At 39.0% G+C, this 24,036-nt stretch overlaps 1 protein-coding gene across 1 annotated transcript in view; it reads right to left on the bottom strand.

Moving 5' to 3' along the window:
- Window positions 1-1,518: 1,518 nt before the first annotated feature.
- LOC122051923 (quinone oxidoreductase 1-like) overlaps window positions 1,519-24,036 on the bottom strand; it is a 35,867-nt gene continuing 13,349 nt past the window's right edge. Inside the window, exons 3-5 of the mRNA XM_042613260.1 lie at window positions 18,668-18,894; window positions 4,219-4,476; window positions 1,519-2,029 (exon numbers count right to left, since the gene is read on the bottom strand). Coding sequence (XP_042469194.1) covers window positions 1,718-2,029; window positions 4,219-4,476; window positions 18,668-18,894 — 797 coding nt within the window. The 3' untranslated portion in view covers window positions 1,519-1,717. The remainder of the gene's footprint in view (window positions 2,030-4,218; window positions 4,477-18,667; window positions 18,895-24,036) is intronic.

Here is a 24,036-nt window from a genome sequence, read left to right on the forward strand (position 1 = left end):
AAACTTTCTACTTTTATAATATATACTAAAAGAATTCAAATTTCTCAAAAGAAAACTATAGATCTCATGGTATTCATAATCATAAAGTAGTTGGATTCTAAACATACTTCTAAAACATTTATATATTAATCATGCTTTTCCTTTTAAAAAAAATGAAATAAAGCACTTACAGATTTATCATTTAAAATCTACTTTGAGATCATGCTCAAAATGCTGTAATAATTATGATATGTTTTATTTATGATTAAAAAATGGATCTCATGTCTCTCTTTGGTTTTTGATAAAATAATTTTACTTGTGTGTGTGTGTGAGAAAGTTGTGAGAGATAAAATGGAGAAAAATTAATCTTCTAAAAATTCAAATCAATTATTTGAATTATGTGCATTCATCCTCATGGGCGGCCCATTTAACTTTGCTTTCGGAAAGATCTCCAAAAATTCTCGGACCACATGAAAAAGTATACATTACTAAAATTTTCTGGTTTCACTGGGTTTGCTTGGAATGCCTCATCAGCTTTCCTCCGCATAGGAACTTGATAAACAACGCACGGTCAAATAAAATTTCATCCCAAGATATTAATGTGCCAAAATGGTACTCGTAGAATCTACTTATATAGAACTTGATCTAATGTGAGCTTGTCATGGCTCTATAACTGTAGACATCCGGTACGATTCATCTATAACTTTTTCCTTGGAGTTGTAAGAATGGTTCAGGTGTTATGTGATACTACAGAAGTCAAGGACGGTGAAGTTTTTGGAATGTCTACATCAATCAGAGCACTTCTCGCATGCACAGGCATTGCAGATAGACGAGCATGATGTATCAGAACAGTTTAAGCTCGTCATTACTAAGCTAAGATTCTCTTGCCTTCAATTGTAGAGTCCAAGTGCATTATATGTTACAGACATCCCTTAATCCATCTAGGACACCCTATTTTTCCCTCTTCAAAGGTGCATGAGTTTCTCCCCTCACATTTATACCACATGGAAAGAAAATTATCCTCTGAAATTAAAATAACTACTCATCGATCATCAAGAGGTGGTCAGAAATTACAACCGACTCTATGTATATTACAGGCTGTCCACGTTACCGGCGGGACTATGATACAATAATAGGACACTCAGTTATCACTCAACATTTATAGTTCAATTCTCACCTACAATATATTTATAAAGATTTTTCTTCTAAAGAGAACGCGTAAAAGGAATGCTAGACTTCTAGACTATCAATCACAGACACTTCCCGATTTATCCTGACAACTGATAGAAAACTTCCGTAGGACTAAATTGATCGTCCTAAATTTGACGCTACCAAACCTGGTTACTGTCCAGATTGATATTCAGATGTAGTTGACGACAACACATCATCAAGCATTTGAGCGTCCTATACACGTCGAGCAATTTGCACAAATGCACTTCTCATTGGTTGGTTGTTTCGCCCAATATGTTTGAACAAAATGTTATTACTCGGGGGACTAAACAATAACCCCTATGGTCGTGTTGTTAGAACCAGTCTATATAAATGAAATTTGGTTTACCAGATGGAGGAGCTTTAGTACAAGTCTCAGAAGTCAGAATTGCGCAGAAGAAGAATATTGATTCAAACCATTAGCAAACAACCAAATACCCAAGCATGAGAGTCTAAATAAAACATCGTTGGAGAAAATGTGTAACCTGCATTATTCTTGTACATTGAGTTCTCCAGTAGAACAGTGGATCTAGATATCAGGCACAAGCACAATAGATCCAGATGTTTTCCTTGACTCCAGGTCAATATGGGCACGAGCAGCATCTGACAGTGGGTAAATATGGTTGACCCGAACACGCAGCACACCAGACGCAACATTGGCAAAAACCTCTCCTGCGGCTGCAAGCAGCTCGTCGCGAGTTGCAGTGTAGTGCATCAGTGAAGGTCTGGTGAGGAAGAGAGATTTGGGGAGAAGATAACTGAGTGGAATAGGATCTGGAGTCCCTGATGACTGCCCAAAGCTGACCATAAAACCTCTAGACATCAGGCATGACAAGGATCCCTGCACACTCATATTCCGGATGAGAATAGAGATTTAAGCATGACAGCTAGTAAAGTAACCACGATGGTTTAAGAGTGCTTTCCCCAAGTTGTTTGCTGGGAGAACAGACTATTTGCTAAACATGTTACAAATGTTTACCTCAAAAGCATTCCAAAAACTACTTCTAATGTAGACGGGAGGATGTTTTCCAAAATAATTTTTAAATGCAAAAATTAGCATGTAATAATAAATAATTTATTAATAATATAGACATAACAATATTGAAAATTATAATTTAAATATTTAAAAATATATTAAAATTTTAGAATCAAATCATTGTTAACTAAAAATTAAATTATTATTCAATTGTTATTAATTCTCTAAAAAAACATGAAATAAAAGTTATTGTTTATGTATGAATAATATGTAAATTATATTAATTAAACATAATTAATAATTATTGTAAAATAGTATCTAGTAATCTAATCAAAAGACGTATTTTTATATCATCAAATATATTTTGAATTAAGTAAATAATGTCATCAAGATAACTTCAATCATAAAAGTAAAGTGTATAATGAAGCAATAGTAAATTTAAGTTTCATAATAATTTTAAAGCGACAATTTTACTATAAACATCGAAATATATAAATTAATATTCATTTTTATTTAATTATAAAATCATTATATAATTTCAAAAATAAAAATAACAATTTAATCACTATACATATGTATATTCTAAAGTATAACAACACAAAGTGTGTGTGTGTGTATAATTTTGTTAAGACACTTGTCTTATGCTAATATTTATCATGTTATCATTAATTGAACATAAAATGACAAGTGCTGCTAAATATATATTTCATTAAGTACTATAAGATATAAACTTGCTTTATAAAGCAATTTCAAAATGTAGATTACCTGAAGTATTGTCACAAAATACTTGGCTGCAAAGTGCATTTTCTAAACGCACATTTCAAATGCAAATGAAATTCCAAACTCAGTGTTGATCTTAAGCACTCAGTGTGCATAGATTGGGGACTTTACTGTATTCTTTTGTATTGGAAGAAGAGGGCATTGTAATAATGCTAAAAGTTAACCAGTCAATTGAAACTTGCAAAAGAAAAGTGATGATCAATACATGAATCCAATCAGAAAATTATGCATTCATATCATCAATTACGATCTATTTCACTCAGTGGCTGATGAGAGAAATGCACAAAAAAGTCAACATAAAACAAATACATGTCAAGTTTATCAAGAGAAGTTTCATCAGATTATCGGGGTAAATCATCATGGGCTTAAGTATTTTACAAATCGCAAAGGAATATCATTGGAATCAGCCTCACATGAGAGAGAATGTAGTGTAACCAAAATACAATAATCAAGATACGCCAAATGTTTCCACTGTAACATTTTTGAAGCAGAAGAAACCAATATGAATTATCAACCTTTTGACCAACTAGCATCAGACCCTTAACTTGTTAATCTATCCGATCATAGAATTGGACATGATAGCCCATCAAATACATACATACCTAAATTACTTCATTAAAGTTAAAAATTGAAAAAAGTCACAATGGAAAGAATCACAATGGGCGCAAGTTTAGCTAGATTATTTACTAAGTCTACAAAAGACTTATTGCAGATCTTATGGGTCGTGCTAACTTGAATAAGTGAATTACCTTATTCTTTCTTTTGAAAATGGATTTCTTTGTTCCTTGCCTAAGATAGATTCTCACTCTTTTGAAGGTGGATCACCTCATGGTTATCCCCTTTTCATTCTTTTTTGTGTATTCCTTTTAAGAAAAAAGTTTTGCATTACTGTGATTGAGTTGTCAGGTGTATTGCCAACTACTACCTTATCATCTTCCTCAATCTAGTGCCATTTTCTGTCAAACCCCCTCAATTTCCCCACTAGCTAACCATACCGAAAGTACACATTGAATATCAAAGTCAGCTTGTGGGTTTGAGGTCCATGGGAAATTCTGAAAGTTTGCAGTTGGCTTATAGGAAGAATACATTAATTTTGTTAAATTTAAACATTATGTTTTAACTTTAATTCTTATAAATACCATCGGAATTCTTATTTCAGGAGGGAAATACACTAACTAATATGACACAAAAACAGTGCAGTATAAAGGGAAAATTGAGGTAGGAAAATAAGTGCATATGCAGAACAAGCATATAATAAGAGAATAACAGCTAACCTGAAATGTATCTTTTCCAACAGAATCGTAGACAACATTGACTCCTTTGCCTGATGTTATTTCATTCACTTTGGATACAAAATCCTCCTTTGTGTGTACTATTACGTGGTGACATCCATCTTGTGCTGCCTGAGCTGCCTTCTCTTCAGTTGAAACAGTTCCTATAACAGTGGCGCCAAGGGCTTTTGCCCATTGGCAAAGCAATGAACCTACCCCTCCAGCAGCAGCATGAACAAGAATAGTGTGGCCAGCCTCAACCTTTTTCCAAACAGTATAAGTTCATCATAATATATATTCAATCTTCGTTGCAAACATGTTGAGAATGTTATGAAAGGAAAATACAAATATCACTGATAAATCAAAGAAAGATAGTGAGTTACAACTTACAACTTGGTAAATCCAAATAACAGTGCAAGATGCAGCTGATTTATATGCATATATATTGGAAGGTTGGTCACATGAGTTGAAACCTCAAACCGAAAGAAACAAATACCTTAGAACCTGATAGGTGGAGCCATTACCTAAACTACACGTCATCTTCCAACCGTTTTATGTCTCAACCATTTGGAGTTGGTATGAAAGAATTAGTCTCTTCAAATCTTTTTTTTTCCTTTTTTTTTTGCATTATCTAGGATTTTCTTTGGTTTCCCTTTAGACCTTATCTGATTAATTCAACTTGTCTAACTCTAAAATTCATTTGTTGTCGTTGAACATGTGCATATATTGTTGGGTTCTTCGGGCCGCGAAAACCGCTTTTTCGCGTCGCGGAAACCCCGAGTCACCCAAAGCCGTAGATCCGTACAAAGATTCGTAAACAAAACTTTTCGAAAAACCTTTTCTTGTACGAGTTTGTAAAACTTTAGATCTACACTAGATGAGAGTTATACCTTCGAAGCGAAGCCTTTCGCGTTCCCGCTCGTCCAAGAAGTTGCCGGATCTCTAGACCGTCAAGTGTCGGTCCTCTAGAAGTATCCACACGGACACGTGGGTGGAGAAAACCTCACACAAAGGTGTGCTAGCACCTTGGTGAGATTCGGCCAAGCAAGGAGGAGAGGGAGAGGGAGAGCTTGAGAGGAAGGAGGAAGAATTACCACACTTGAATGAAAAATGAATTCAAATTCATTCACAAAGTGGCCGGCCACTTTCATCTTGTGTAACTCCCCATTAAATGCAATTAATGTGAAGTTAATAAGAAAATGACTTTGTAACTTCCATGAGGTGGCACCCATGATGATGTGGAATATCATTATTGGTCCACCTAATGCCAACTCACCAATGAGGTGGCAAAAGGTCAAGTCAAAATTGACCTTTGGACTTCCTTCTCAAGTCAAGTCAAACTTGACCCAATCTCTACCATGGTTGATCTAATCTAACCATTTGATTCGAGTCAACTTAATATAATGAATCTAATTCATTAAATTAAATTAATTCAATGAGTCAAAATCTAAATTAGACTCATTCAACTTGCGTCGACCTCACGTTAGCCCACTTACGATTACTCTTAATCCAATTTGATTCATCAAATGAATCTAATCCTCTTGGTTCATCATATGAACCTAATCTCCATCTAATTGTCCTAAGTGTGTGACCCTATAGGTTCTTGTAACGTTGGCAATGCCCTAAACCCATTTAGGAGCATAAGTAATGAGCGGTATCTAGCAACACATCATTACTACCCAAGTTACAAGAATGTCGAGATCCGACATTACCTTGTGACTACCAATGTGACTACTCACAAAATAATGACAAGTGTCCTCTATCCAGACATCTAGATTGATCAACGAGGCATAGATCGTGTCATCCTCTAATCAATCTAAATCTTGAACTCCAAGTAGACTCACTCGATCAAATGAGCTCAACATCTAATGTTGACTCATTTGGGCGTGGCCATGCACTTGGTCTCACTCTATCAAGAATACCGATGTCGCTCCGTCATATGGGAGGATAGATCCCATCTACATCACTCACATTCCTCTACATAATTCGTTATATACCCAAGAATCGCCTTTATAGTCCACCCGTTACGGGTGACATTTGACTAAACCAAAGTACATAACTCCTTGTAGAGATCCATGGTGACTTCAGTCTAAGGACTAATAGTCATACTAATAGCCACATGAGAAATATGACACTCATATAACGATCCACGATACTTTCTCATAGGTCATTCAAGATACATTCTCTAATACCCGTATGTATGACTGATATCTATATCCGACTTGTGAGATCAAGTCATCGAGCTGACCTACATGCTAGTCTTATTGTATTAACATTGTCCCTGAATGCTAATACTCGACTAGGAATGATTTAGAGTAGTGTTCCTTATATCATCTCACTATCGATTCAACTAATCGATTGATATAGGTATGAACCTTCTACTCAAGGACGCTATTATACTTAGTCTATTTGACACTGATATAAATAAGTATAATAACCAAACAAATGCCTTTATTAATATAAAAGAATATGATATACATGAGTCCATACAATCATCAAATGATTGACTCTAGGGCTCTAACTAACATATATCAATTTATGTCTATCATTTAGCATCTATTGAAACTACACTTGTTCTTGGACAATGGACAATAGTATTTATCTTTCCTTTTGCTTAGTAACCGCACAAATTCATCCTAGCATTCTCACAACCACTGATGTATGTTTCTCACAAACTTATGATGTAAAATACCGGAAATAGGCGAATATGAATAAGGGAATTTTCCGAAATTTTTGGATGTTTTTCGGGAATTTTTCGGAGCTCGTATGGACGAGTTAACGGGGACAAAAATGGGGCCGGAAAAGCCTGTTTAGGCTACCCTATTTAAGTGAGGAAAGGAATATATTTCCTTTTCTTTTTATATTTATTTCTCTTTTATTTTTTCTCGCCGTTCACTGCTTCTCCCCGAAACCAACCGTGCGCCCGATTCTCCTCCGAGCCCTAACTGCCGGGTCGGCGGTTTCTTCCTTGCCGAAGCCTTAAACCCCTCGGCCACTTCCTCTTCTCGGTTTCCTCCTCTCCTCTTACATCTTCTCCTCTGCCGACGCCGAGCATTAGCCACAAGAGCTCCGGCGGTTTCGCTCTGGAGTCCCAGCGCCGACCACCACAGTGTCGTGGCCCTTTTCCCTCTTCCCATCTTCGTCAGTGCGTCTCTGCTTGGATTACATCCGGCCAAGAACAACGAATCAAACCCTAATTCTTCCTTGGCGTGCCACTTCCGAGTGCGAGTTTGTTTCTCCACAGCGAACCCCTCTGCCCTACCTCTGCCTTAGCACCAGCAGCTACCTCCGATACAGAGTAGGTGAGTTTGTTAATCAAGCTGTGGTTGGCATCAGATTTGTAGAAAATGAAGTAGCATTTTCTGTATAGGTTTGTAGTGGTTATGTTTTTGGGAACATGGTTTGGAAGGAAATTGTTGATTTGATTGTTTGTTTTGTTTCCAGCAGTTGCCCTATTTCGGCGGCTCTCAATTCAGCAGTAAACGATCGACAACAATCAGCGGTTGTGATTTGAGGTAAAGTGTAGGATCGTGATACATTTTGTAGTGAATTTGGAATATATGGTTAGTAGGTTGGTTTAGGGTTTTGCCCTAAATAATTTTTAAGAATTTATTTAGCTATTTATGTAAATTATAGCTAAATAAAATATATTTATTTGTTCGTGACTTAGGACTTTGACGCGAGACGAGTTGCTCGATGTCAGATTTGGACATTCCTATTGGAGGCGGGTACTTTTGACTTATTGTCTTTGATATGCTTAGTAATGAAATTAACGATTTGCATTAATTGTGTTTTCTTATTTGTTTCGGTTAATCACTGCCCGATACATGTTACCTGCTTGTATTGATACCTATCTGATTTCACATGCTCATGGGTAGTGATATAACCATGTTTTACCATGTCAGGACCTAGGTTTGATACCTTATTTGATCAGTATACCTTGATATGATTTATTCACTATGGTGCCCATTGTTATATGTCCAGAGGTTGGTTTAGTATATTACCATGCTTAGTGACATGCACCATTTGCATGATCGCATGCTGTGCGATAGATTGCTCCATTATTGTTGAGCACTTTGCCATTTCATTGCTCGTTGTGCGCCGTGGGTAGCGACAGCTGCGTCGTTTAGCTCTTCCGCTCCGTTGGTCCGTGGGTAGTGTGACAGTGAAGACGTTAGAGATCCCTCCGTCATAACGCACGGGAGACGAGAGCATTACGCCCCATTTATGATTTGGGGGGAATCGTGTGTACTCCGACAAGATCCCACCGATCACCATCGGAGTAGTGAGTGCGCTGTCACAACCCTACCCACTCGGTCCCACTTTTGTTATGAGTTGGTGACGGCGTCGGGTGACCATGACATTCGCATCATATCGTGATGCATTTATTGCTTGTGTTTTTGTTGCATATTGTTTAGATACCTATGTTTGACATGCATCTGGTCTTATACCTTCTTGTCCTTATACCGGTCCCTGGTTAGTATGCATTCTCTCCTGCCTACCGTTTATCTTTATTTTTATCGGAGACCAGTACGTGATTAGCTAGGTGTTATTTCTTTACTGTGTATCTACTGAGTGTTGGACTCACCCGCCTCCATTGTTGTTATTTTCAAGTTGATGCTGTCAGGAGGTCGCTAGTCCTCACTGCACGTAGTGCTAGATCCCTGTAGACCTCGAGGATTTATTTACCATTTGGTTTGGTTTTTATTTGCTTATGTGTGTACTTGGTTATTTGGATACTTGGACATCGTATGTTTTTCTGTTGATATTGATGGATGTTCTATTCGATATGTTTTTACTACATGCCTGCCTGGACGGCAGAAGAGGTGAGTTTCGTCGGATTTGAGTTTTACGAGTGTAGTGGAGTAGGATGGATTTCGAGTCAGTATAGTATTGTGATGTACTATTATAAACTGCGTAGTGAATGTTTTTATTTATTGTTATTATTCCAGCCGCCTGTGGCTGAGGTATATGAGATGTAGAAGTGCTGCCGAAATTTCTTCGGACAGGGACTCCTCCGGGGCGTGACAATTTAGTGGTATCAGAGCCAGGTTTATACGATACTTGCTATGCGTTTTGAATTTTCGAGATTTATCTGATACCAATTTATTTGGTATGAGAGCGCAAGTTTTGCGATTTTTGTTTTCGTATTTTGGATATTTGGAATAACCTGATACCAATTTATTTGGTATCAGAGCGCCAGAGTTCGGCGACGCTTGTTGGATTTTCGTGTTTTGGATTTCCGAGATTTGTCTGATACCAATTTATTTGGTATCAGAGCGGGTTATGATACCTGCTTTTGGTGTTCTGGAGATTTATCGGATACCTGTTGTTGGTATTCTGGATATTTGGGTTAGCCAGGTTTGCGAGTCAAACTGGGCATTTTTGGATTTTCGATATGGTTATGTTTCGAATTTCCGTTTCGGATTTATTTGGATTTCCAGCGATATTCTCGTTCGGAATTTTGAGGTCAAAAGTTGGGGACTGGACAACGACGGAACATCTCCAGACAGCAAATAGGTATGATGTTTATTTTATGATTTTTATACTTGTAGTAATATCTGTAATTTAATTTAACAGACGATCTACTCAGATTCGCGCGTGGAGGGACACGCGAGGACCACGGATCTGGATATGCGAGATGCCGCTGAATCGACTCAAGACGCCGGGCACGTTGGGCTTCGGGACCCGGCGGCTCCTATAGAGGTACCTACCTCGGTTGTGCCGAGCGTACCTATCCCTACAGAGTTCCTGCACCAGTACCATCGCATACCCGACATCTACTCCCTCAAGAACGCGTATTCAAGACCATTGCCACTGACCTACGTACGATGCACCTATACCCCACCGGATGCAAGCGTTGCACCATATCCACCATTACCCACCGTACCTCCGACCACTTATGTTCACCCTGGTCACCGACGGCCTTATGTTCGATATACAGCAAGACCGGAGTTCCTCCTTCGGTTTATTCCGCGGTACCACTTGTAGTATCAGCTCCAGTGTTTCCTGATATTGTCGCTGCACGAGCTAGGATTCCAGCATGGCTAAGTCGATGAAGACTCGCTTCACTCTTTTCCGCGGAGATCTCGTCCGAGTACGGCTGTCATGGATAGAGACTATGGAGCGAACTTTCTTCTATACGGCTTGCTCGAGTGGGAGAAAGCTCCTACCATTTACTTGAAGCCCTGGATTACTCTCTATTATTGGTGCGGCCACGTGGACAGTTGAGAGGCTTTGAGCCGCTTCTTTCCATCGCCTTATTAGATGGCTCACGAGATTTTATGAGTCCGAGGCGTAACAACCGATGACCGAGTATAATCGAATTTCACCGGTTGACTAAGTTTTGTCCGAGTTAGTTGCGGAGGGTAACTCGCGTAATGATGCGCTTTATTCGTGGACCGGATGGTTATCTCGTATACGGCTTCGGTTTAGGGATCACATCTTACTACGATGCTGGATCGAGCTTTGATGATAGAGTTAGCTCAACAGACTATCCGGACAGAAAAGGAAGCATACGGGTCGACATCGAGGCAGATCCAGCGGCAGCGATGTCAAAGATCGAGTAGTCGCAGACGGTCGGTCGAGTTCTTCCGGGTATCTCGTAGGCCTCGGTCGTGATCTTCCTCGGGACGTTTCCGGTCTCTCTGCAGGATCGGAACATCCACTAGCGATATCTGATGTTTCGATGTGGTTCCGAGACCACATCACTTCACCGCGGTCGGTTTGTTTTATTGCAAACCGCTTGGGCACCAGAGGATCACACCAAGGCTCGAAGGGTCAAAGCAGAAGGGACCTAGTCGATGTCTCGACGAGGAGGGCGGAGATTCTCACCTCACGCGTAGGAGCAGCCTCACAGCGTTTGGCATGCTTAGAGTACTCAGAAGGAGAGTTTTGTTCGGGACCTTATTATCCGAGCGTGCAGACTCCCCAATCCCGCCACCATCCTCTCGCCTTCTCACATTATCCTACCGCCTCGGTGGCGAGCTTTTGCTCCGCGGGCAAGTGGCGGCGACCCTCCTCCTCCGCCGAGATGTCGTGTTCATGCGATTACAGAGAGGATGCTCCCGTTTTCCGTGGTACGATTTCCATTTATGCATTTTCCGCTGATATTTTGATTGATACTGGTAGTTCGCACTCTTTTATATCCCGTACCTTTATGCGGGAGATTGGTAGATTACCTACTTTTAGACTGCAGCGATTGACCGTCTCCCTAGGAGATCAGAGGTTGCTCGTTAGACTTTGGCAACATGATACTTACGGTAGATCTTCTAGTATTGGAGATGGTCGAGTTTGATATCATTCTTGGCATGGATTGGCTGTCAGTATATCATGCTACCGTTGATTGCCAGACGAGGGTGGTCACCTTCAGGCCTCCGAACCAACCCTCGTGGAGTTTCAGGCGCAGAAGCTGCTGTCTCACGGCTGTCATGGTTTTCTATTATCTCTGATTAGTACTTAGGACAGCAGTAGTTCGCAGCTTTCCGACGTTCCTGTAGTCCGGGAGTACCCAGATGTATTTCCAGAGGAGCTACTTCAGGAGGCTCACCGTTCTCGATTTGCGATCCATCCAGGCGGGACCCGTATGTATCGAGATTTGAGACGTTCCTATTGATGGAACGGTATGAAGAAAGACATCGCAGTAGCTAGATGTCTTGTTTGTCGTGAGTGAAGGCGAGCACCGAGACCGCAGGTTACTTGATTCTATTCCCGAGTGGAAGTGGGATCACATTACCATGGACTTTGTGGTAGGGCACGACTCGATTTGGGTAATCGTTGATCGATTAACCAAACCGCGCACTTTTAGCGATTCGGAGGACTGATCCCCTGGATCAATTGTATCGAGAGATTATCGGACTACATGGTGTTCCGCTGAGTATCATTTCGGATAGAGATCCACGTTCACTAGTGCGCATGCATTGCACAAGATGACCTTCCATCCAGATGATGATGGTGAGCGGACCATTCAAACTTTAGAGGCGAGGTCATGTGTTATGGATTTGGAGGCGGTTGGGAGGACCATCGTTGGTAGAGTTGCCCACAACAGCTCTTCCAGATAGCACCGCTGAGGCGTCAGATGGTAGACCCGGGACACCCGCCCGATGAGGTTGGAGAGGCCCATTGGGACCTCATAGAGCTCGATCAGAGTTGATCCGCATTATCGACGGAGAATGTCGAGGCGCAGGACCGTCGAAGAGTTATCTTGATCGGAGACGCACCACTAGAGTTCTCTGTGGCGACCATGTATTTTAGTTTCACCCAGAAAGGGTGAAGAGATTTAGCCTCGTGAGGTAAGCTAGCCCGCGACATTGGCCCTTTCAAATCTTGAGAGGATCGGAGTGGTAGCTTACCGACCGGCACTACCACCGCAGCGCTCACGATGTATTCCACGATCGATGCCGAGGAGATACGTGCACGACGACGTGTGGCAGATATCTCGCCCAGTTCCGACATTACTTATGAGGAGGTTCCGATACGGATTCTCGACCGGAAAGAGCGTCAACTGCCTATCTGGTTAAAGTCGGATGGCGGCATCATTCGACGAGGAGGCTACTTGGGAGCTCGAGGATACGATCCGAGCTCGATATCCCCATCTTTTCACTTGAGGTATGTGATTTTGTTTACCGTTCAACATTTATACTCTATATCTGTTGTTAGTAATTGCTGATGGTAGATAACGAAATTTGGGGACCAAATTTTTATAAGTGGGGGAGAATGTAAAATACCGGAAATAGGCGAATATGAATAAGGGAATTTTCCGAAATTTTGAACAAATTAACGGGGACAAAAATGGGGCCGGAAAAGCCTGTTTAGGCTACCCTATTTAAGTGAGGAAAGGAATATATTTCCTTTTCTTTTTATATTTATTTCTCTTTTATTTTTTCTCGCCGTTCACTGCTTCTCCCCGAAACCAACCGTGCGCCCGATTCTCCTCCGAGCCCTAACTGCCGGGTCGGCGGTTTCTTCCTCGCCGAAGCCTTAAACCCCTCGGCCACTTCCTCTTCTCGGTTTCCTCCTCTCCTCTTACATCTTCTCCTCTGCCGACGCCGAGCATCACGCCGGCAGCCGACCTATTGCCTTTCCCCTGGAGTCCCAGCGCCGACCACCACAGTGTCGTGGCCCTTTTCCCTCTTCCCATCTTCGTCAGTGCGTCTCTGCTTGGATTACATCCGGCCAAGAACAACGAATCAAACCCTAATTCTTCCTTGGCGTGCCACTTCCGAGTGCGAGTTTGTTTCTCCACAGCGAACCCCTCTGCCCTACCTCTGCCTTAGCACCAGCAGCTACCTCCGATACAGAGTAGGTGAGTTTGTTAATCAAGCTGTGGTTGGCATCAGATTTGTAGAAAATGAAGTAGCATTTTCTGTATAGGTTTGTAGTGGTTATGTTTTTGGGAACATGGTTTGGAAGGAAATTGTTGATTTGATTGTTTGTTTTGTTTCCAGCAGTTGCCCTATTTCGGCGGCTCTCAATTCAGCAGTAAACGATCGACAACAATCAGCGGTTGTGATTTGAGGTAAAGTGTAGGATCGTGATACATTTTGTAGTGAATTTGGAATATATGGTTAGTAGATTGGTTTAGGGTTTTGCCCTAAATAATTTTAAGAATTTATTTAGCTATTTATGTAAATTATAGCTAAATAAAATATATTTATTTGTTCGTGACTTAGGACTTTGACGCGAGACGAGTTGCTCGATGTCAGATTTGGACATTCCTATTGGAGGCGGGTACTTTTGACTTATTGTCTTTGATATGCTTAGTAATGAAATTAACAATTTGCATTAATTGTGTTTTCTTATTTGTTTCGGTTAATCACTGCCCGATACATGTTACCTGCTTGATTGTTTGTTTGTTTGCATCTCGTATTGATACCTATCTGATTTCACATGCTCATGGGTAGTGATATAACCATGTTTTACCATGTCAGGACCTAAGTTTGATACCTTATTTGATCAGTATACCTTGATATGATTTATTCACTATGGTGCCCATTGTTATATGTCGGTTTAGTATATTACCATGCTTAGTGACACGCACCATTTGCGTGATCGCATCTTTGTCGATAGATTCTCCATTATTGTTGAGCACTTTGCGGCCATCATTGCTCCTTCCAGGGCGTGGTAGCATGTCGGTTTGGCTCTTGCTCCGTTGGTCCGTGGATAGTGTGACACAGAAGCACGTTAGAGATCCCTCCCGTACCGGGAGATGACATCAAGCGCCCCCATTTATGATTTGGGGTAGAAGTGTGTACTCGACAAGATCCCGTCCACTCGATCACTCATCGAGTAGTGCAGAGTGCACGGTCGTCACAACCCTACCCACTCGGTCCCACTTTTGTTATGAGTTGGCTGATTGGCGTCAGGGGTGACATGATGCATTTATTGCTTGTGTTTGTGTTTGCTGCATTTATATGCTGCATATTGTTTAGATACCTATGTTTGACATGCATACAGGTCTTCTATACCTTTCAGACTGTTTGTCCTTATACCGGGTCCTGGTTAGTACAGATTCTCTCCTGTCTACTTCGGTTTGCGTTTATCTTTATTTTTGTGCGCATGATTAGTGTTAGGTGTTATTTCTTTACTTTACATATCAATTGTACCTGCTGAGTGTTGGACTCACCCCGCCTCCATTGTTGTTATTTTCAGGTTGATGCTGTCCGGAGGGAGTTCCAGTCGCTAGTCCTCACTGCACGTAGTGCTAGATCCCTGCAGACCTCGAGGATTTATTTACCATTTGGTTTGGTTTTTATTTGCTTATGTGTGTACTTGGTTATTTGGATACTTGGACATCGTATGTTTTTCTGTTGATATTGATGGATGTTCTATTCGATATGTTTTTACTACATGCCTGCCTGGACGGCAGAAGAGGTGAGTTTCGTCGGATTTGAGTTTTACGAGTGTAGTGGAGTAGGGTGAATTTCGAGTCAGTGTAGTATTGTGATGTACTATTATAAACTGCGTGGTGAATGTTTTTATTTATTGTTATTATTCCAGCCGCCTGTGGCTGAGGTATATGAGATGTAGAAAAGTTTCAGACTGTCCGCCGTACAGGGGAGATGCTGCCGAAATTTCTTCGGACAGGGACTCCTCCGGGGCGTGACATATGATTTTAGTTTTGTCTATATATCCCATAAACTTAGTTGCAATCTTGCCAAGAGGAAACTGACATACTTTATTGCAAGGTATTTAAGAAGCTTTATGCATTATGATAATGTTTTCTTGTTCTACAGAGTACAAACTTCAAAGTAACAACCAACACAAATAAGCAAACATGCAGTTACTGTCAATTCAGAGACTAGAGAAGCTATTTAATCACTTACTTCCTAAAGAAGGTACAGTTTATAGGGAGGTGTTTGGCCAATCATATTGACAATCCAACAAGAAAACTGATGCACGATAGGGATGCACTATTACCAAATTGATCATATAGCACCAAGAACAATCTCAAACTCTTAAAAACTCACAAAGAAGCAAATTCATAAATCGAAGAACAAACCATTACAAGGGCATTTTAACCCCTTTAATAAACCAAATGATAAGATCAAGTTGCCTAAGATGAGGTCCAACTTATCCTATAAATATACTTCTACTAAAAGCTCAGCTGATTTTTAACAATTTAACAAGCATGTGAAAAATATAAAACCAAAAAATTTTAGAACACTCTCAAAATTTAACTGTAAATTTTGAATCGCATCATTTTAGGGTTGGTTTAAAATTCTTTAGGTTTTAAATCTTTTACAAGTTTGTTAAATTTTCAAAGTGTGTCTATGCTTTTAAAAGTTGTTATTTTTAGGATCAGTTTTTTCATGTCTAAGGAAACTTGGATTTATTGTTTGGTTTATAAAGAGGGTTTTGATCCCCATGTAATAGATTATTCTTTGATTTATGAAATTTTTCCTCTCAGAGAATTCTGTGTGATATCGAATTTTTTGTGATACATTAAAAAAAAAAACTGATAGTCCTAATATTTTACATAAAGTTGTTTTTATTTGGTTAACGGGTTGTAGGGATCCTAGACTAGGTCTGAGTTGGGAGCCAATTATTTTGTTCCTTCAACCACTAGATGCTAGTAGGAACCTTCCTCAAATGCTCTCAACATGATGATCCGAATTCTGTTAGAGCATGATGAAGATGATCAACTTTGACTTCTTCCTGAAATTTTCTTCTCTGGTGTTTGTGCCACTAGGTTAATACTTTCAGGTAGTCCAAGTGTTTCTCACTATTGAAGATTGCTTTCCATTATTAAGATGCTTGCCATGTTTGAATTATTCTCAGCTTGAAATTTGAATTTTTACTTCCTAATAGAACAAGAAATCTCCCATGACTATCATTTTTTGTATTTGCATTATGGTTTGAAGTCTTGTACCATTGAACGACATGATTAAAACATATCATTCCACTAAATTCCTGACGTCAATATTGATCATTAGGTCAAATTTCTCAGCATCAATTATGCCAACAGCATATCTTGGCATGCAATGGCATGCGTTAGATGACTTCAAGTAATGATTATTATTTATTTGTAACTTTTTTAAAACTTTTAATTTAAATGAATATCTAATTAATAGAGTAAAAAAAATTGGGCGGAGCAAAATTTATATAAATTCATCTTGATAAGCATAGTAGTAAAGAAAATTTAAAAATTATTTAATTACTAATTGATAATCTAATTAAAAGTTGAAAATCTAAATGAAAGAAGATTAAATGAGTAAATCTCATCCAAATTTATTTTTGCATTCTTGAAATCATGCCATAATAAGACTGCCGATGTTGATCCCAAGGCCAAATGTAAAAGGTTGAGGATTGCTTTAAGTTGCTAGTCAGCGAGTCAAACATAGACAAATGTTCTATGAATAGATTCATCAAACATGAAATCATGCTACAATGTGTTAAGTTCCGATACAATAAATTCCTATAAAAGTCCAATCAATTAATTATTTAATTATTATTATAGTAAAGGACAACTTGGTGCATGAAGTTCCCACCAATGTGGGATCCCAAGGAAGGGTCGAATCACATTGAGTCTATTGTATGCAGTTTTACCCTGCATTGCAAGAGGTTATATTTAATTATTATAGTATTAATTTATAAAAATAAACTAAGTAAAAGGGTATTAAAAGAATAAAACTAGACTAAATTATTTAGGAATACCTCAATGCATGTCAAATGATGCCAAAGAGTAGCCTTGGCCACAGTCCAGAACTACACTTCGACGATTGAGAATCGTTGAGTCAATAGTTCCAAAAATGTAGACCCTTAACCTTAACCTTCAAATGCTGTTACACTTCACGGTTATGGTTCAATTCACCATTTGTGAGAATTATTATTTATATTTTATTTTTAAAAAAAATATTTAAAAATTTATAAATGTGAAAACAAAATTAAAAAACTTGAATTATTTTAAGTTGCCAGCAAATCCCCTTAGGGCATTAGAGAATTAAAGCTCATGTAGTACGTATAAAAAATTTTTATATATTTGATGATAGTCTTCAAGATATATGTATATAATTTTATTGTTGAACAAATTATATCATTTGGTAAATTATTATTGAACATATCATATAAATCAAATTATCTCTATAATCTCAATAAGTTAGGTGTTGAATGAATAAAAAAATAAAATAAGACCAATAAGTAACCTATTAAGCGAGTTAAATGAGAATAACAAATTCAATAAATTGTGGAATAGTCCCACATTAAAAAATTCAAAGCAAATAAATTGAAAAATTAGCTGTGCAATAAAAAAGGTGGAATAGTCCCGTATTTAAAATTTTAAAATAAATAGATTGGTTTATATTAAATCACACCATTAAAATATTATATTATTGAATGAGAGGTTCTAGTTGAAAATTCTCAAGTAGTAAAAAAATAAGAGTTTTTTTTTTAAAAAAAGGAAAATTATGAACCGGTTATATACCTTTAATTGAATTGATGGTTTGAACAAGCGGTTTGAACCGTCGATTCAACGGTTAATCGGCCTGTCTAGAGACGAGCGGGTTACAATTCAAACCCATTGAACTAAGTCAATGATTGACCATCCCATTGACCCAATAAGGGTTCCAAGCTAACTCCGAACAGAACCACATTGCATCTAGTGTGAAAGTACCAACAGTTTGAATGTGACTTTGATCACAAATTGAATTTTTGTCCTAGTCCTTCATGTTTCTAGTACAAAACTTAAGTCTCATGGCTTGTCTATCAGATCAGATTACTTCCATCAGATTGCTTTGATCTCTTTAAACAGAAACGAAAAAGAGATAACTTGGACCTATGTCCTTACAAGAACTCGTCAAGATTGTCTAGAACTTTCAACCAACGAGTGGATATAACTTATAATCATAAGTTAACTAATTGGTGATTGGTTTCGTACCAAACAGCAGGAAAAAAATGATTCAAAATTAGTATTTAGATACCCAGGGGAAGAAAAAACTTTAAAGAAACAGCCAACCTTAAAACAACGACGGAGTAGAACATATGCTGTCATTCCCTTGAGTAGAATGGATGCTGCAACCTTATGATCAATTGTAGATGGAACAGGAACAGCAGCATTTGCCGGAAGAATTTGCTCTTCAGAATAGGAACCCATTGGGTTGCCAGCATAAGCAACAACATCCCCTACTTCTATTCCGGTCAGACCAGGCCCCACAGCCATCACCACTCCAACAGCTTCCATTCCTAGATTTGCAACAAAAACAGATATCAAGTAGGTTCTAATTTTTCCCTTCACAAATTGCAGAGACTAAAGTGGAAACAGATTCTATGTTTCTTATTATGATTAAGAGAAGAAATATACAACTGCATTAATTTTTTTGTTCAAAATTTATAACATCAGTTTGTGCCAAACCAAATAAGCACCTAATATCATCATTTGTCCCTAGCAAGTTGATGCAGCATATGAAAGCATTTTGGAACAGCTAATGATGGAAAAAAGATGTTTCTGAATTCGTGTTTCCTTCTTACCACTTCCTCTGATGGGCATAATGGGTAACATTTCCTCTTGCATTTTGCTAAAAGGATTTCTTATGCTACCGTTGCATTTGCTTCTACTCCATATTATAAGAAATTTTTAAGCATCATTATCATTTGATCCAAATTTTAACAAACAATAAACACTTAAATGACTGTAGTCATGATTAAACTTAAGACTATTTGACTCGAATGCTGAAAGCCCATATAAGAGCATAAAACTATTGTTAGGTACTTCTTGGATATTGAAAAAAAACTTCCTTTATTTTGTTTCTCTTCCTTTCTTCCTTTGTACTGCAAGAACAATTCAGTCACATAATTGCTCTGCATCAAGTGATATCAAGGCCCAACCTCAAGACATCTTTTGGACCACTATTACCCTGCATTACATCCCCCACTATGCTGGCACCTTAATCACATCTATCTGAAAAGGGCAAACTACCTTTACAACTACTACCTTCTTGTGTTGTTGCCTATCAAACCCATCATTTAATTCCACCACCACCAGTTTTATGCCTACTGAACATGTAAATATTTACTAAGATAAAATCTAAATGCCTGCAGAAATCCACCATACTTTCCTACAGAAATCCCCATAATTTCCCACTACTACCATCCACTTTCCCTCTGTCTTTCCTTCACATCAGCCACATGAATCCTGTTTTCCTAACAAAGAGATCAGCCAACTCTATCCCCTCCAGTGTAACACTAATTGGCTTTGTCCGGATGACTTTAAAGCAAGATCCGCAATAATTATGATAAAACAATCCAAGTTTTGCCTTATGACAGCCTGCATAGGACACCGCCTGCGAGCTTATAGTGTAAGTGGTCTGATATTGCACAAAGCCTCACATGTTTGTCACTAAAACTTTGGTTCACAATGGCAATCTTTAAAAAACATTAATCATAGAAGAAGAAAAAACAAGTTTGTTTGAACATAGTGAGGCTATTATAGCAATAACAACTCATCTTGTATTGGAAAATTTAAGAAGCAACTCAAGACCCCACATTGAGATTTCAACAACAAGATCTACTCATGATAATTTGACAGTACCACAACCTCATTGAAAACTAGTTTCATTTACTCATGTTAGCTAGTAATTCTTGATATCCTATTTTTTTCCCCCCCTCAAAAAGTATCACACCTTTGTTTCTTGCATTTTAGTCCAACCAATATCATGGCATAATTGTTGTCTCATTTATCCTTCCACTTCATCCTTTTTATTATCGACCAGTAAAAATCTTTATAATTTTCACTAGTTTAACAAAAGGATATCATTAAAATGAGAAATAGGTAAATCTACGAGAGAGACAACCATATAATAGCAGTGAAAATAAATACATAAAACAATGCCAAGAAGAAAAAGTCAACATCAATCTTATCCTCTTCTAAACCAAACACAAATCACCTCTAATAAAAAAGTATGCCCTAGAAATGTGCTAGGATCACATAGAACAGACAAAGTAGATCAAATTCAAAGTTCCCAACTAAAAAATCTTGATCAATCAAGTTCTAAAGTGACCAAATTTTTAACCAAGGAAGATCTAAAACCTAATGAGGTTGAGCAACCAGTCAAAATCTAGTAAAAAACAATGAAGTTATCCAAGAAATTTAACCAGAAGGTGATATTGACAATATTTGGAGATATGACTTACTGAATTAATTGGCACTTGTTAGAAATCTAGAGAAACTCATTGATTTTAGGAAAATATTTACATAGAGCAACTATCATTAAATTGCATGCTGAAACTCGAGATAAAATGGAAGAAAGCAATATAGGAGCACATTCATAATCAAAAATATTTCGTTATAGGCTTGTTGAATCAAGATGCAATTCTTCTGCTGTTTATCCTCAGACAATGTAGCCAGATTAAGAATTTTGTGGTGAAGGAGGTGATTGCAGCATACAGAGACAGGGATGATGAGGACATTGGAGTGAAAAAAGTATATGGGGATTAGATGAGCGATTGTGTTTGTCTGTGAGGTTATGGTTGTAAAATACGGCAACAAATATTAATTAAATAATAAGGTTAAATAGAGGAATAACCTTAACGGAATTTTCCAAAATTTTTAGGAATTTTCTAAGAATTTTTAGGAGGCCGTATGGTATAGGTTACGGGGATAAATATTGAGTCACGGGAAAGCATGTTTAGGCTACCCCATTTAAGCGAGGAAAAGTTTGATTTTTCTTTTATTTTTCTTTTTCTTTTTCTTTTCTTCTTTTCTCCACCACGTGCCCTAAGCCTCACCCGACGCCATTTCCTTCTCCCCTCTCGCGACGCCGAGCCTCTGATCGCTGCCCCGTCTTCTCCTCTTCCCCGACCCTCGTGATGTTTCGCTTCCTCGGCTCTTCTTTTTCCTCTTCCCTTCCCCTCATTTCCTCTCCCAATCACTCCATTGTCGCCCTCTCCTAGATCATCGCCGACGTGGATTCCTCTCCCCGAATCCGTAATTCGCCGACCGTCTTGCTCGTGTGACTGCAGCGGCTCGACACCGGCAGCCCAGCCATCCGAGCACCACCCCATCTTCCCTTATCAGAGAGTCGTGCCCTAGCTCTGATCCGCCGCCGCTGCAAGGGCTGCGACGACCATTGCTAGAGCGACCGAGCTTTCCTTTTCCTCTCCCGATTGCAGCGAGCCACAGTGCCTAACCACTTCTCGCAACAGGTATGAGCAGGGACACGCTGTGATGCCCTAGGTTTACTGCTGACAACCTTCCTTCATTTCTTTCACTAGTGACAACCGGAATCTCCTCACTGGTTGCGATAATTCTCTTCCTTTGTACTAGATCTATTCTTGGGGATGTGCTAGAATCTTCCTGTACAGATCTGAGATGTTTTAGGTCGGAGGACAGCAACACCAGTTTGCTCCGGCCACTGTTTTTCCAACAGCAAGCACATCCGGCAGTGACTCAACAATCGAGCATTCAGGTTTGGGTGAGTATTTGGATTGAGTCCTTGGGTTGAATGCTTTGATGCGGATGTGATGATTTTCGATTCAAGGCTTTTGGAATTTGCTGTGGCAATCTTGCTTCGGCTGAGGACATCAAGGAAGAGGTTGCTAAGGTGAGTTTTCCTGATAAGCTTTAATCCGAGCTATGAAGGAAATGTGGATTAATTAAGGAAATTATAATGCTGGGTTGAACCTAATTCAATCAAGAAATTGATATTAGATGGATATGATAATTAGGGTTAGGGAAACTGACCCTAATTGAACGTGGAGTTATAATTAATTAGGGTTAAAATGTTGGATCTAATCTAAGTTTCGGATTATATCCGATTTATTTAGTTAATTGAAATTTAATGAATGAATTAGAGTTCCAGGTAAATAAGAATTTGATTTAGCTATTTGATAATTGTGGGAGTAGCTAAATTAAATGTGTTGTTACAGAACTCTGATTTACGACGAGCCGCCTTACGTGGGATTACTTTTAGCACGTGCTATATTTGAGGCGGATATCTTGACTTATCTCTTTTGATATGTCATGTTGATATGCGTAGTAGGTTATAGCCTTTAGTAATAATTATGTTTATCATTGCTATAGTATGTCACTACATGATACATGATACATGTTGCATGCTTTCATCTGTTCTACAATTATGATTTATTATTGTCATGATTATTTATGCTCATAGAGGTAGTGACATACCGTGCCTTGTGATACACTGGACTAGACATTTACCATATCTAAACTATTTACCTAGATCTGTTTATTTGATCCATTTATTTTTGGTACATGTTTTATGGAGGTAGATATGGTCAAGATTTGCATGCTTAGTGTCATGCACCATTCTGCATGATTGCATGTTGTGCGATTGGTAGCCCTATTTTTGTTGAGCTCATCGCCAGTTACATGGATCTGCCCACACAACCACTCATGGGTTAGTGGTATCTCAAGCAGGGTGTGTGGCAGTTTTACTCTGTTAGGCTCCGCTGGTCCGCTCATGGGTAGTGGTGAAGCAGCGTGGTAGCCGGCAGGCAGTTTTGCTCTATTAGGCTCCGCTGGTCTGCTCATGGGTAGTGGTGACGCAGCGTGATAGCCGGCAGGGATCCCTCCTCTGGATTGTCTCAGGGAGATGAGAGCATTGAGCTCCCCCACTTATGATTTGGGGTAGGAGGATAGGTGTACTCCGACAGCATCCTGTCCACTCGGTCACTCATCAGGAGCAGTGATGGCAAAGTGCACAGTTATCATAGCCCTACCCACTCGGTCTCACCATCGTGTGTGAGATGGCTAACTGGCGTCAGGGGTGACCAGGACATGTCATTGGCATCATATGCATGATTGCATTTATTGCTTATGTTTGCTACATTTTATTTGTTGCATATTAGATGGATGCATATGTTTGACATGCATACAGGGATATATTACTTTTGGTCTGACGACCTTATTATTCTGATAGGAGGTCCTGATGAGTACAGCTTCTCCTTTTCTTACAGTTTTGTATTTTTCATTACTCCAGGAGACTGTACACATATTTATTACTATGGGTTATTTCGTATTATGCATGTCAACTTGGTATCCGCTGAGTGTTGGACTCACCCTGTTGATATTTTCTTATTTCAGGTTGAGGCCGTCAGGAGATTTCAGTTGCTAGTCCCCTAGTCATGAGAATTTACTTATTAGTCTTATGGTTTTCTGTTTGTTTCGGACTTATATTAGTTTTGCACTTTGGATTGTATGGTTTTGCTTAAGACATTGTGATGGTTGGATTTTTGTTTGCTTAGTAGATTTTTATTTGGTGTGTTTTGCTATGCGCCTGTCGGTCGGCAGAAGAGGTAAGTTAGATGTTGTTTTTGCTTTCTTTTGTATTGTGGTGACAGCCAGAGGCTGTTTGGATATAAACTGTG

The sequence above is a fragment of the Zingiber officinale genome, chromosome 3A (genome assembly GCF_018446385.1).
Source record: "Zingiber officinale cultivar Zhangliang chromosome 3A, Zo_v1.1, whole genome shotgun sequence".
NCBI lineage: Eukaryota > Viridiplantae > Streptophyta > Magnoliopsida > Zingiberales > Zingiberaceae > Zingiber > Zingiber officinale.